Here is a 14337-nt window from a genome sequence, read left to right on the forward strand (position 1 = left end):
ATTACATTCCCCTTGGCAAGGAGCTTCTCTGAAGGACTTTATTCTGATCTCAGGCCATGACCAAACATTATTACCGGGTATTATTTCTCCCTTCCTCCTCCTGTCCGTATTAGTCATTTCAGTTTATTGACAGGTTTTGATTGGTGCGTGCCATCATCCACTGATGCAGTTTTCCTTTGGATAGTTGGTAATATGTCTTATCTGGCTTTCGTCTGACCATCTGACTTGAATGAATCTACGACACAATTCTCTCAGACCGCTACATGAAAAAAAAAAAAGTTGGTCTGTGTTCTGACTCCATTTTGACTGGCTCGGCTCGGCAGCCCCTGTGACAAACTGGTGTGATTATCCGGCTGTCTGCTGCATGTGTAATGCATTTAGCTAGGCTGGCCTGGCCCATTATGTAATGCAGCCTGCATGGTTAATGGCTTGTCCAGGCTGGAGCAGAGCAGTGCTGGGAAAGCATTCAGCATTAAACCATCAGAGTCACCAGAATGCAGCTGATTGGTCTGTGGAGCTATAGCACTATACTACATCAAATCAAATCCAATTTTGTTTGTCACAAACATGTGTTTAGCAGATGTTATAGCGGGTGTAGCGAAATGCTTGTGAGATAGAGACACGTAGGCGACTGTGTTCACATACACACACAGGGTCAAACAGCACACACAGGTCACCAGATGAGTTAATTAAACTGTAGGGTTACGTGTTTCACTGCTTTGTGTTGTTGTGTATTTTACTGCAGCCCTTTCAATTCCCTGTCTATAGCTAGGTTCCCATCTATTATTCAAACATCTGCATAAAAACAATATGTACATTTTCCCACCAGAGATGTGTTTCCATCACATTGATTTGTTGCGGATAATAAGCTGTGCGTGTTGACGTAGGGCATATCAAAATTACTTTTGCGGTTAAATTCCTATGTTCCGATACAAGTAAATGGGTTTCCATCGCATTTTCAACTCTACTGATGGTTTTGTCACAAAAAAATGTTGCGGTTGTTAAGCAAATGTGGTCTTTGCACGTGCGCTCTAGCCGACAGCTGTCAGATACAGTGCAGGTAGGCTACCTACATTATGAGATTATTATGGACAAAAAAGCAAGATTATTTGTCAAACAGCAGCCAAGCATCGATCATCATGTCACCATCAAGCTCATCACCGTGCACTTTTACCACCCTGGGAAGTTCATCATAACTTATTTCACCTGTAGCCTAATAAACTGCATGCTTTCCCGAGTCGTAGTGGGAGGAACACACAACATATCATTGCGTGACACTAAGTTTACTTCAATATAATGGTTATATCAATATTTGCGCGTAAAGGCGTTTCCACCGCCATTTCTCACATAATACATTTTACAGAGACAAGATCCCAAGCATTTTGCTTGGCGGACATTTGGAAAGTTTACCGTCAGGCCTGTCGTGACATTTTAATCCGAGGTACTTTACTCGCATAAATAGGTTGGATGGAAACTTGACTTTATGATGCTATTTTTACACGGTGATTTCATTTTATTCTATTTCTTTAGTGTTTGCCAAAAGGAACAAAAATTTGGAGGAGTTTGCAAGTAATCACCGGTTGAGGAGCGATTTACTGTTTTATGACATGTTCTTTTATTTTTCTCTGAAGGTACCCACCGTTTTTTGATGACAATCCTTTTGGTATTTATCAGAAGATCCTCGCCGGAAAGCTGGAATTCCCGCGGCATCTGGATTTCTATGTAAAGTAAGTCAGTACACACACACACACACACCCAAGCACAGAGGATTGTGGGTGAAAAATGGAGGCAAAGTACCCAAGGTCTACCACTACCTCGGCACAAATGCATTCCACTATGATACGTTATCGACGATAAGCCATCTTATATAATTTCAAGTTGTGAGGAGTCATCTGAATTTATGGAAGTTGATTTTCACATCACATTTCAATCAGACTTTTAGATTTAGTGTCTTGGTATGCAGGAAACAAAATGTTCCTTCTCCAGACTGTTATTGGAAACACAACCGTATCCACCACCACACTCTCTCTACCCATAACAAACATGGTGTGTTTTGGAAATGCATTACCAATACTCATGATAAGGACCTGACAATTGGAATTTGGCAGGACTGCATTATGAATACCTTTTTAGTTTTTTTATGTGCATCTGGGAATGTACCAAATCCAATATTTAACTTATCTCTTCAGTGCATGCTTGCGTGGATGTGTGTGTGACCGTATGTGTGGATGAACGTGTGTGCCTGCCTGCACACGCAGACAACGATCTACGTGTGTGTGCTAACGGCTACGTCACACAGCGCAACCATCCTCCCAAACGACAGGGTCAATCAGCCTCCCATGCAGAAGATAAAGAGCTAGCTACACTGAATGTGGGGTGTGGGGCCTCACTAATGACACACCCTGCTGAGTTGCAACTCGTCCTTTAAACCCATCACAACCATCACGCTGCTCCTCAGAACAGCTGGGGGCTGGAGTAATGTTAGGAGATTACCGGCTTTAGAAGGAGAGGAGGGCCTGGGACGTACTCAATCAGCCCTGACACACTGGCCCAGCCGGAGACCTGGGAGAGGCCACAAACACACACGGTGTTACCAAACACACACACACACACACACAGTGTTGCCTAACGCACACACGCACACAGTCCCGCTGCTACATAACACACTGACAATAGAGCCCCAAACACTTAAACAATCTATCTTTTGGCCACCAGACAGACAGAAGGGTTTTATTTTTTTAATATTCCCTCCAGCTATATCACTGTCACTTTGACCCTCTCCCATCCATCAGGGCTGATGGGTAGAACCTGAGGCAGAGGTGTCTGTCTGTCCATTGCACTAACTATTTTCTATCGCATAGAAGATAAGATGTGTTACAGTATTACTAAACAGGTATTAGACCTACTTATTGTAAGGTGTTATATGCCATTCAAAATATACTGTATTTAGTATCCAGAGTATAGCCTAATGCCACTGTGCCAGGTTTTCTGCATAGAAAATTATTTTTTCAGGCCGCCTTAGTCCAAACCGATAGATAGATATAAAATAATTTTCAGGATGGTAAAAATGTTTTCAGTGCTCTATTGATTTTGTTATAATGTTTGAGTCACTCAGATAGCATAAGAACACGCATAAGCCATGGCAAAATGTGTAGATTTGCAGGAAATTTGCTTTAAAACTGAAACAATATTCTCTCCGCCCATGGTATAAAGTGTAGAATTCCTCAAAAATGTTGGTCGGGTGACCGCATCATTTGCCACGCCCACTGCCACGCCCCTGCCATTCCCACCACCAAAGCCCCATTTTGATCCAGACAAAGCCCTGCTGTGTGGTATATTTCCATAGAAATGTACAGTGACATTGTTTATCGCTTACATATTGCGTAAGATATAATTCTCTCAGATTGGGCAATCAGTTGGGGTTAAGGAAAGTCAGGCTATATGACCATATTTGTATTTAACCAGGAAATGACCGTTGATGTTAGAAATGTATTTTGTGAGGGAGACCTAGCAAGAGGTCAGCAGGAAGTAGTCAGTGTACACACCACACACAATACAATACATTGGAACAATTCAGTGACATTTTCTTTGATCAGAGCTTTAAACTCAGACACTCTCCTCTAGTTTTAAAGTATTTTGTAGTTCGTTTCAGGACCAAGGAGTATTATAGGAGAAGGATTGTTTCCCCATTTCAGTCCTTGCCCTAGCAACTGTAAAAGAGAGCACTGAATGAGAGCGTAGGCTGTAGGATTGTGAAGTTGTTAGTTGGGAGGGTTTAAAAAGATAAAATGCACACTGTCAATATTCTGCTAGGATATTTACGTCTGTGCTGGCAGCTCGTTGGTTGTGAGATACGGCAGCTTTATTGAAAGCTCCCTCTGTCAGCGCCGGTCGCATATCATCGGAAAACTTACACTGTCATTTTAAAGGCATTGTGATTCATCCCAAATTCATCCCTAAAGTATACCTACGCCAACATCTTTATAGTTGTGAAAAGTTGAACTTTAAAACCTGTCACTTTCCCTCAATTAAAAGAGGGAGAGAGAGAGCAATAGAGAGAGATGTTTCTGTCAGGATGCACCTCACACACACACACACACACACACACACACACACACACACACAGGATGTATGTCTCTGTTACCCCATGGCACCTTTATGAGTCCGTCGGGTTATCTGTTGTTCCAATGGCCAAGCTCATCCATCTTGTTGTCAGCTTTTGGACGGAGACGGACCTCTTGGCTTCTGACTGAAGCTGCAGAGCTGCAGCAGATCTGCTGTCTGGAGATAGATTGTTAGTGTGAACTCATTGTGTATGACTCCCTCTGACTGTCTTTCTATTGTTTTCCAGAGATCTCATCAAGAAATTCCTCGTCATTGACCGAGCCAGGAGGTTAGGCAATATGAAGGTGAGTTTCAAGATCAAAGCATTATTGAGATTCAGATTCAGAAAGCTTTATTGTCCCAAGCTGTACAAAAACATTACACAAGAACAGATACACAGTACAAATTAAACTGATTTAAAGTGTTTTGTTGACTCGGCAGGATGTGGAGGGAGTCTTTTGCAGTTTGAAGTCACAGTCTGAACACAGACAGGAGAGGAAAGGGAGTGACTGAATGTCTGCATTTGGTTCCAATTAGCTGGATACATAGAGGAAGTTGTTGTAGAGGTAGTTTGCACCCTTAAAGGGGTGGGAGGGGGCGGCAGGGGTTTAGGGTGGATCACAGGAAAACAGATTTCCCCTTCCTCTGCACTGTCAGTTGAGTAGTTAATCACATGGAAGATCCAGGGTACCGGTTAATTACTTAGTCCTGCCATTTCAACAAATATATATATAGTATCTTGCTGAAAAGATGTCCCATTTGGTAGCCAGGATGTCCACTGTAGTAGTAGGAGTGAAGCCAGTATGCACAAGCCATCTGCACAGGAAATGTATAGAATGCGACAGAGAAGCTGTGTTTGCACAGTGAGCACTGGAGCCTCCCTCCACAATGAACATGGTCTCTTGGTAACACCATATTCCCTTTATAGTGCACTACGTTTGAACAGGGCCCATAGGACTCTGGTCAAAAGTAGTGCACTATGTAGGGAATAGGGTGCCATTTGGGACGCGGTGTCACTCAGTAGAGAGATCTGTAATTCCTCTTGAGTAAATTAATGCATTTTTACACCCCTGTGATGAATTTGCTCTCAGTTATAACAGGAGGGATTTTCTTTTTAAACTGCACAATGCTTCACATTCGACTAGACTCTTGTATTAAATGGGTAAAACATGTGAGAGATCCAAAGTAGGTGCTATGCACATCTTAAGTCTCATGACGCACTGATTATTCCTACTTTGCTTTCCACCGTTGTGTGCTTTATGTATGTATGCCTCAGGAACACAGCAGGCCTGGTTTTTACTCATCTACCAAAGATGGAAAGACCGAGTGAAAGAAAAAAAACAAGTGTTTATCAGTTTTAGACTTCTAGTCCCTATAGTCTACCGCCATGTAATGATTCATTAATTGGAATCATATATGTATCTGGCACTGACGTTCAATCAAAGGATGATATCTGAGTGTTTTGAATTACGCTATTCAAAGGCATAAGAGTCAATGTGGGATTATATGAAGGCTCTTTTCAATATAACAACTGTTGGTAAGCACAATGATTAAATCAACAATTCACCACACAGTCTGTTATTGACTTGTGCCTCAAAGGGTTTTCTGAGGAAAATGTGCTAGTTAGCTGACTAGCTAGCTGACTCATGGAGTGGTCTAGCTACACACTCGCAGTATACAGTGTGAATCACCACAGACACCACAAAGTGTTTAGAAAGAATGAAGTGTTTTGCTCTAATGATTATTATTTCAAACCATTTATTCCAGACGAGAAGAACGTTATTAATCTTGATTCCAGATTGTATTGAATAGACCGTCCACAGACAGCTCTGATGCACAATGTCTTCTCTTGCAGAACGGTGCTGACGATGTGAAAAAGCACAGATGGTTCAAGTCTATAGACTGGGATGGTGTTCCTCTGAGAAAACTGAAGGTCTGTCACGTTGTCTTTATTACACACACAAACATCTAGACACATCAATAGGAACACACGTAAACGTACACTTTATTTTCAGTACATACTGTTTTCATTATGCTCACCATTTTAGAGTTGATATACTTTTAGCTCTTTGATGTATTCAGCGTCACATTATTTTGTTCCCTCAGCCACCCATAGTTCCCAAGGTGTCCCACGAAGGTGACACGTCTAACTTTGATGCCTACCCCGAGGACGAGTGGAAGAAAGACGCACCTGTGCCTGCAAAGGATTTAGAAATCTTCAAGAACTTCTAGAAAGGCGGAAGCAACGACAGATATACTTCAAAATACATATAGGTCTTGGAGAAGTAGAGAAGACTTCAAGAACTTTTAGATCTTGGAGAAGGTGAGTGAAACTTCTAGATGTTGGAAAAATAGAGAAAGACTTCTGGATCTTGCTGAATAACAGAAAGACTGGTAAATCATCTGAGATGTCACCATTGTATGGTCAGCAAGAGAACTTCCAAGCTTCCAAGTCCCAGAACTTTATCTTGCTTGAAGACATTGAAGTGTTCCAAATTGGGTGGAAGAGAACTCAAAGCATCATCATATCGCCACAATATTTATCTATCATTCATTTCCTTTTTTCACTCAACTAAAACCTCGATCCTCAGTCCTCAGTTTATTTATTTTTTACGTTATGCAAAAAAGAAAATGATGGTCCTCTTTGAACCAAAGGACATTGTTACTGAAATTAATATGTTTAAAATGCAATAATCAGGAATTTTATATTTTGTTGGTCCAAAAAGGTTCCAGTTTTCTTTGTTGGACCTTTTGGGACTCAACCAACCGAGCAAAGCTTATGATCCAAAAATTATTACGCATACAGTAGACTCAGTATTGAGCTGTACAATAAATGGAATTTAGGTATGTGATTACTATATCTTTACTTAGTAGTTTGTACTGGATATTTGTCAATGAGAAAGGATGAAACATGTACAGGAACGTACTACAATATCATGCCAAGCAAGCTTTGTAATATAATTTTATTGACTGGCCGCTAGTCAAATAGGCTGTTAAACTTGTCATTTTGAGCTGTAAGTACTTGGCTATCTATCGGCCAGACATCAGTGCATGTGTGCATCAAGGCCAGACCAGAAAGCACTTGTAAAAGGTGCCTTACTTACTTCAGGAGGTTGGATTTGACATACTGTATGTCTTCTTCTTTGCTCCTGACAAGCTATTTGATTTGAAGTCAGTGGTACTTTTTCAACTTTATTTATATAACACACACTGTTTATACTTGAGCTGTGCTGTTGAAAACGCTGACTGTTAATAATAATATACGTGGAATAAGTGTCGTGTGGACGAAGTGTAGCTAGCTACTATATGTGGAATCAGTTTCCTCCCATCTTTTTCTTCCATCCTCTTTGTTCTATTTTGCTGTTCACACAATAACTAAAAATGTCCCTGTATATTAACTGGTATGTCTATCTTTCTCTATGTCTCTTTCACGTACTATAAAGAACTGTAGAATAGAGATCTCCAGCTGGTTTCATGTATAGCCACGCAGGTAGTAGTCTCAGCAGGACACTTGGCCATCTGCTTCAGGCAGCCAATAAACTCTGTTATCTTCTCTCCACCAATCATATCACTGGCCAGTAGAAGGCACATCATGACTAGACACATCATGGTACAATCACAATCTCTCGAAAATTGACTTAGTAACTCTCAATTATTTCTGGCCCTTTAGTCAACTTAAGTTATTTGAATTGAACATTTGATTGCTTGTATGTAATGTTTTATGTAATTTTCTTAATAACCAATTATGGAACAAAACTCAGTGTGAGTTTATTCGGTCTGTTTAGTGTAATTAGGACTTTTGGACAACGCATGTATTGTTTTTTACGTCTTGTTTTTTTTCAGTGTGAAGTGTGTCTCTAGGGCATTTGTTTTACAATCCACAGCCTTTTGCCTTTTTTTAAGATGATGTTTTTGTTTATGTATTAGCAAAAAGAAAACAAATAGGAAAGAAGGAATACTGTACTTTTAGGTCAATACAAGCGTATGATATTTTATACCCAATACCATTTTGCCAATGCCTTTTGTCAAAGTGTATAGATTGTTTTATTATTATTTAATAGCCTACCTTACAAACTTTGTATGGCCTTTCACGTTGTTGATGTTGCAGTACTGTATTTAACTTCTTGAGATACTGTTTAAAAGATCCACACAACCTGGATTAAAAACACCACCTATCCACTGACTCAACAACTGATTCTCTTTCCTCTCAGAAGTGTGGTTATAATATACTGTAATGTGTTAATAGTGTGTTAACAATTTGGTAATTGCTATACTTTGCTTTCTGATAGGCTAGGTGGAATTCTTCATATTGCTTACATCTATGTAATTGTTTCAGATATACCAGAGTACTTGGGGTGGTAGGAGCCAGGGTTACATTTGAAATTCAGCATAGGATGTGATTTTCTATTTCCACATTGGTTTTGTATGTACTGTAGGTGACATGTACAGTGGGGAAAAAAAGTATTTAGTCAGCCACCAATTGTGCAAGTTCTCCCACTTAAAAAGATGAGAGAGGCCTGTAATTTTCATCATAGGTACACGTCAACTATGACAGACAAATTGAGAAAAAAAAATCCAGAAAATCACATTGTAGGATTTTTAATGAATTTATTTGCAAATTATGGTGGAAAATAAGTATTTGGTCACCTACAAACAAGCAAGATTTCTGGCTCTCACAGACCTTTGACTTCTTCTTTAAGAGGCTCCTCTGTCCTCCACTCGTTACCTGTATTAATGGCACCTGTTTGAACTTGTTATCAGTATAAAAGACACCTGTCCACAACCTCAAACAGTCACACTCCAAACTCCACTATGGCCAAGACCAAAGAGCTGTCAAAGGACACCAGAAAAAAAAATTGTAGACCTGCACCAGGCTGGGAAGACTGAATCTGTAATAGGTAAGCAGCTTGGTTTGAAGAAATCAACTGTGGGAACAATTATTAGGAAATGGAAGACATACAAGACCACTGATAATCTCCCTTGATCTGGGGCTCCACGCAAGATCTCACACTGTGGGGTCAAAATGATCACAAGAACGGTGAGCAAAAATCCCAGAACCACACGGGGGGACCTAGTGAATGACCTGCAGAGAGCTGGGACCAAAGTAACAAAGCCTACCATCAGTAACACACTACGCCGCCAGGGACTCAAATCCCGCAGTGTCAGTCGTGTCCCCCTGCTTAAGCCAGTACATGTCCAGGCCCGTCTGAAGTTTGCTAGAGTGCATTTGGATGATCCAGAAGAGGATTGGGAGAATGTCATATGGTCAGATGAAACCAAAATATAACTTTTTGGTAAAAACTCAACTCGTTGTGTTTGGAGGACAAAGAATGCTGAGTTGCATCCAAAGAACACCATACCTACTGTGAAGCATGGGGGTGGAAACATCATGCTTTGGGGCAGCTTTTCTGCATAGGGACCAGGACGACTGATCCGTGTAAAGGAAAGAATGAATGGGGCCAGGTATTGTGAGATTTTGAGTGAAAACCTCCTTCCATCAGCAAGGGCATTGAAGATGAAACGTGGCTGGGTCTTTCAGCATGACAATGATCCCAAACACACCGTCCGGGCAACGAAGGAGTGGCTTCGTAAGAAGCATTTCAAGGTCCTGGAGTGGCCTAGCCAGTCTCCAGATCTCAACCCCATAGAAAATCTTTGGAGGGAGTTGAAAGTCTGTGTTGCCCAGCGACAGCCCCAAAACATCACTGCTCTAGAGGAGATCTGCATGGAGGAATGGGCCAAAATACCAGCAACAGTGTGTGAAAACCTTGTGAAGACTTACAGAAAACGTTTGACCTGTGTCATTGCCAACAAAGGGTATATAACAAAGTATTGAGAAACTTTGGTTATTGACCAAATACTTATTTTCCACCATAATTTGCAAATAAATTCATAAAAAATCCTACAATGTGATTTTCTGGATTTTTTTTTCTCATTTTGTCTGTCATAGTTGACGTGTACCTATGATGAAAATTACAGGCCTCTCTCATCTTTTTAAGTGGGAGAACTTGCACAATTGGTGGCTGACTAAATACTTTTTTTCCCCACTGTAAGTGATGTGACTGATGGCTGTCTGGTTGGCCAAATGCTATTAGAGTATCAACACCTTTAATCTTCTCTGATTCAATAACTCTTATCTGGCCTTAGAAGTATTAGCGACTCCTATTTCAAGTCATAAGACAAATTAACTTTCCGAGTGTTTCCGTCGGTTGATAATTTGTCTTCAAGTTCACCGGCCTAGTCTGTATCTACCCAACATTGTAATTGAGTTGCATGAACAGTTTAAACTGCACAGCAGTCATCAATTCTGGAGCTTTATTATCCCCTCAAAGGATCTCATTCATCCAAATTAATCTAAACGTTATAATTTGGTCATATGAACGAACTAGAGGCACCAATGTACCATTAAAGGTGCCCTATTTCAAGAAAGTCATTAGTGTTTACAGTGGAAAGTGACTTGTGTTGTCTGGACCTCCTTGTGTTGCATGCTGGGTGATGACATCCAAGACCGCTCCAGAGACTCACAGCAGAGTGGAGCAGCCTGGGTAATAACTGACTATTCCCTATATAGTGCACTACTTTTGACCAGGGCCCATAGGCCTTGGGTCAAGAGTAGGACACTATATAGAGAATAAGGTGCCATTTGAGACACACTCTTTCCCTGACATCCCAGGAAAGCTGTGTGTGTGTTCCTCTGGGAATATCACATCTTCCACCCGCTGCACAGTGCAGCTCATGTCCTGTTAGTTACTGTAATGGGCGTGTGAAGTCATTTGTACATCTGTGTTTACCATTTATGTTTCTGTGTTGTTCAGCAGATGCTAACGGTGACTCATGTTTAACACATTGGGGGTTGGAGACTGGGGAGACGGGATCCAGTCCACCACCATGTATCACAATGACTCAACCATATCACAGTCTTACCATAGACACCCATTAGGCATTGAAGGAAATTAACTCTCTCTGAATCATTCCTCATTACGAATGATTGCGAATACGTTTATTTAATTAAACCCTTAAAAAAAGGATTATGTTCAGAAAATTGAAATTCAAGCCTTAGGAGACTAAGTGCTGTGTGGTACCTGTGCTCTGTCATTGACACAATGCTAGAGACCTAACAACACGCTTTAGTGTTAACCCCTCAACTCCAGTCGGTCGTAAACAGGAGCCCCGCTTGGACACCTGACCACCAATTATAAGACTAGAGTCTCTCCTTAGAGCATCCCCCACGCACCCCTTAATGACAAGCGGAGGTCCTTTCTGAGGCACTTTAAACGTTGTTACGTCAGATTGTCAACAGCACCTGTCATCAGTTTAGCGTTGCCTTGTGCCACTGCCTTGTCGAGAGGTGCTAACAAGTACATGTACCCTCCTCAACGCTATACTTGACTTAACCACTGAATGAACGCATCAAGAAGACTAGGTGACAGTCAGCCACTGACGGGTTTTGACTTCAGTGTCTTGTCTCTCTGGTGATGGCAGCCTATAGCGGTGCGCTCACTATGACTTAGCCGGCAGTTCAGGATGGCTGCTAGGCCTGCTGTTGGTGGATGAATGCAGTTAGCCAGTTGTGAAAGAATACCTGAGACGGAGGACTGAGCTAGCAAATGACCTTAATTACAGGGGTCTTTTAGTGGGAGCACGGAGCAGGAACCACTTTAATTTGAGAGGTAGCGTATGTCTGTGCCGCTGGGCCAATAGCCAAGGGGTGAATGGCCTAAGAGGATGGGAAAGGTCTGAATTTGAATTCCATTACATATGTTCCCTACAAGGATTCATCACCCAGCTAGTATCACTATTCAGAGGTTGGTGGATTACATTTTTTTTAAATATATATAGTACCAGTCAAAAGTTTGGACACACCTATTAATTCAAGGGTTTTTCTTTATTTTCACTATTTTCTACATTGTAGAATAATAGTGAAGACATCAAAACTATTAAATAACACAAATGGAATCATGTAATAACAAAAAAGTGTTAAAATAATCAAACAATATTTTAGATTTTAGATTCTTCAAAGTAGCCACCCTTTGCATTGATGACAGCTTTGCATACTCTTGGCATTCTCTCAACCAGCTTCACCTGGAATGCTTTTCCAATAGTCTAGAAGGAGTTCCCACATATGCTGAGCACTTGTTGGCTGCTTTTCCTTCACTCTCCGGTCCAACTCATCCCAAACCATCACAATTGTGTTGAGGTCGGGTGATTGTGTAAGCCAGGTCATCTGATGCAGCACTCCATCACTCTCCTTGGTCAAATAGCCCTTACACAGCCTGGAGGTGTGTTGGGTCATCATCTGTTCACAAAGACACGGCGGTTGGAACCAAAAATCTCAAATTTGGACTCATCAGACCAAAGGACAGATTTCCACCAGTCTAATGTCCATTGCTCATGTTTCTTGGCCCAAGCAAGTCTCTTCTTCTTATTGGTGTCCCTTAGTAGTGGTGTCTTTGCAGCAAGTCGACCATGAAGGCCTGATTCACGCAGTCTCCTCTGAACAGTTGATGTTGAGATGTGTCTGTTACTTGAACTTTGTGAAGCATTTATTTGGGCTGCAATCTGAGGTGCAGTTAACTCTAATGAACTTATCCTCTGCAGCAGAGGTAACTCTGGGTCTTCCTTTCCTGTGGCGTTCCTCATGAGAGCCAGTTTCAACGTAGCGCTTGATGGTTTTTGCGACTGCACTTGATGAAACTTTAAAAGTTCTTGAAATGTTCCGGATTGACTGACTTCATGTCTTAAAGTAATGATGGACTGTTGTTTCTCTTTGCTTATTTGAGCTTTTCTTAACATAATATAGAATCTGTCTTTTACCAAATAGGGCTATCTTCTGTATACCAGCCCTACCTTGTCACAACGCAACTGATTGGCTCAAACGCATTAAGGAGGAAAGAAATTCCACAAATTAACTTTTAACAAGGCACACCTGTTAATTTAAATGCATTCTAGGTGACTACCTCATGAAGCTGGTTGAGAGAACGCTAAGAGTGTGCAAAGCTGTCACCAAGGCAAAGGGTGGCTACTTTGAAGAATCTCAAATATAACATATATTTTGATTTGTTTAACACTTTCTTGGTTACTACATGATTCCATATGTGTTATTTCATAGTTTTGATGTCTTCACTATTATTCTACAATGTAGAAAATAGTAAAAATAAAGAAAAACCCTTAAATGAATAGGTGTGTCCAAACTTTTGACTGGTACTGTACATACTGAACAAAAATATAAACGCAACATGCAACAATTTCTAAGATTTTACTGAGTTACAGTTCATATAAGGAAGTCAGTCACTTTAAATTCATTCATTAGGCCCTAATCTATGGATTTCACTTGACTGGGAATACAAATATGCATCTGTTGGTCACAGATACTATTTTTTTTTTAAGTAGGGGCGTGGATCAGAAAACCAGTCAGTGTGTGATGTGACCACGATTTGCCTCATACAGTGCGACACATCTCCTTCTCATGGAGTTGATCAGGATGTTGATTGTGGCCTGTGGAATGTTGTCCCACTCCTCTTCAATGGCTGTGCAAAGTTGCTGGATATTGGCGGGAACTGGAACACACTGTCGTACATGTTGATCCAGAGCATCCCAAATATGCTCAGTGGGTGACATATCTGGTGAGTATGCAGGCCATGGAAGAACTGGGACATTTTCAGCTTCCAGGGATTGTGTACAGATCCTTGCGACATGGGGCCGTGCATTATAATGCTAAAACATGAGGTGATGGCGGTGGATGAATGGCACGACAAGGGGCCTCAGGATCTCATCACGGTAAATCGATAAAATACAATTGTGTTTGTTGTCCATAGCGCATGCCTGCGCATACCATAACCCCACCGCCACCATGGGGCACTCTGTTCACAACGTTGACATCAGCAAACCGCTCGCCCATACGACGCCATACACGTGGTCTGCGGTTGTGAGGCTGGTTGGACGTACTGCCAAATTCTCTAAAACGACGTTGAAAGAAGCTTATGGTAGAGAAATTTGCATTCAATTCTCTGGCAACAGCTCTGGTGGACATTCCTGCAGTCAGCATGTCAATTGCACGCTCCCTCAAAACTTGAGACATCTGTGGCATTGTGTTGTGTGACAAAACTGCACATTTTAGATTGGCCTTTTATTGTCCACAGCACAAGGTGCACCTATGTAATGATCATGCTGTTTTCTCAGCTTTTTGATATGTCACACCTGTCAGGTGGATGGATTATCTTGGCAAAGGAGAAA

The 14337-nt window shown here is 41.3% G+C and overlaps 1 protein-coding gene across 1 annotated transcript in view; it reads left to right on the plus strand.

Annotated features, from left to right (window-relative positions):
- prkx (protein kinase X-linked) overlaps positions 1–8287 on the plus strand; it is a 29134-nt gene extending 20847 nt beyond the window's left edge. The window contains exons 5-8 of the mRNA XM_084155158.1: positions 1632–1727; positions 4352–4409; positions 5960–6037; positions 6211–8287. Coding sequence (XP_084011284.1) covers positions 1632–1727; positions 4352–4409; positions 5960–6037; positions 6211–6336 — 358 coding nt within the window. The 3' untranslated portion in view covers positions 6337–8287. The remainder of the gene's footprint in view (positions 1–1631; positions 1728–4351; positions 4410–5959; positions 6038–6210) is intronic.
- Positions 8288–14337: the final 6050 nt, after the last annotated feature.

Source organism: Coregonus lavaretus (genome assembly GCF_964263955.1).
Source record: "Coregonus lavaretus genome assembly, chromosome: 38".
NCBI lineage: Eukaryota > Metazoa > Chordata > Actinopteri > Salmoniformes > Salmonidae > Coregonus > Coregonus lavaretus.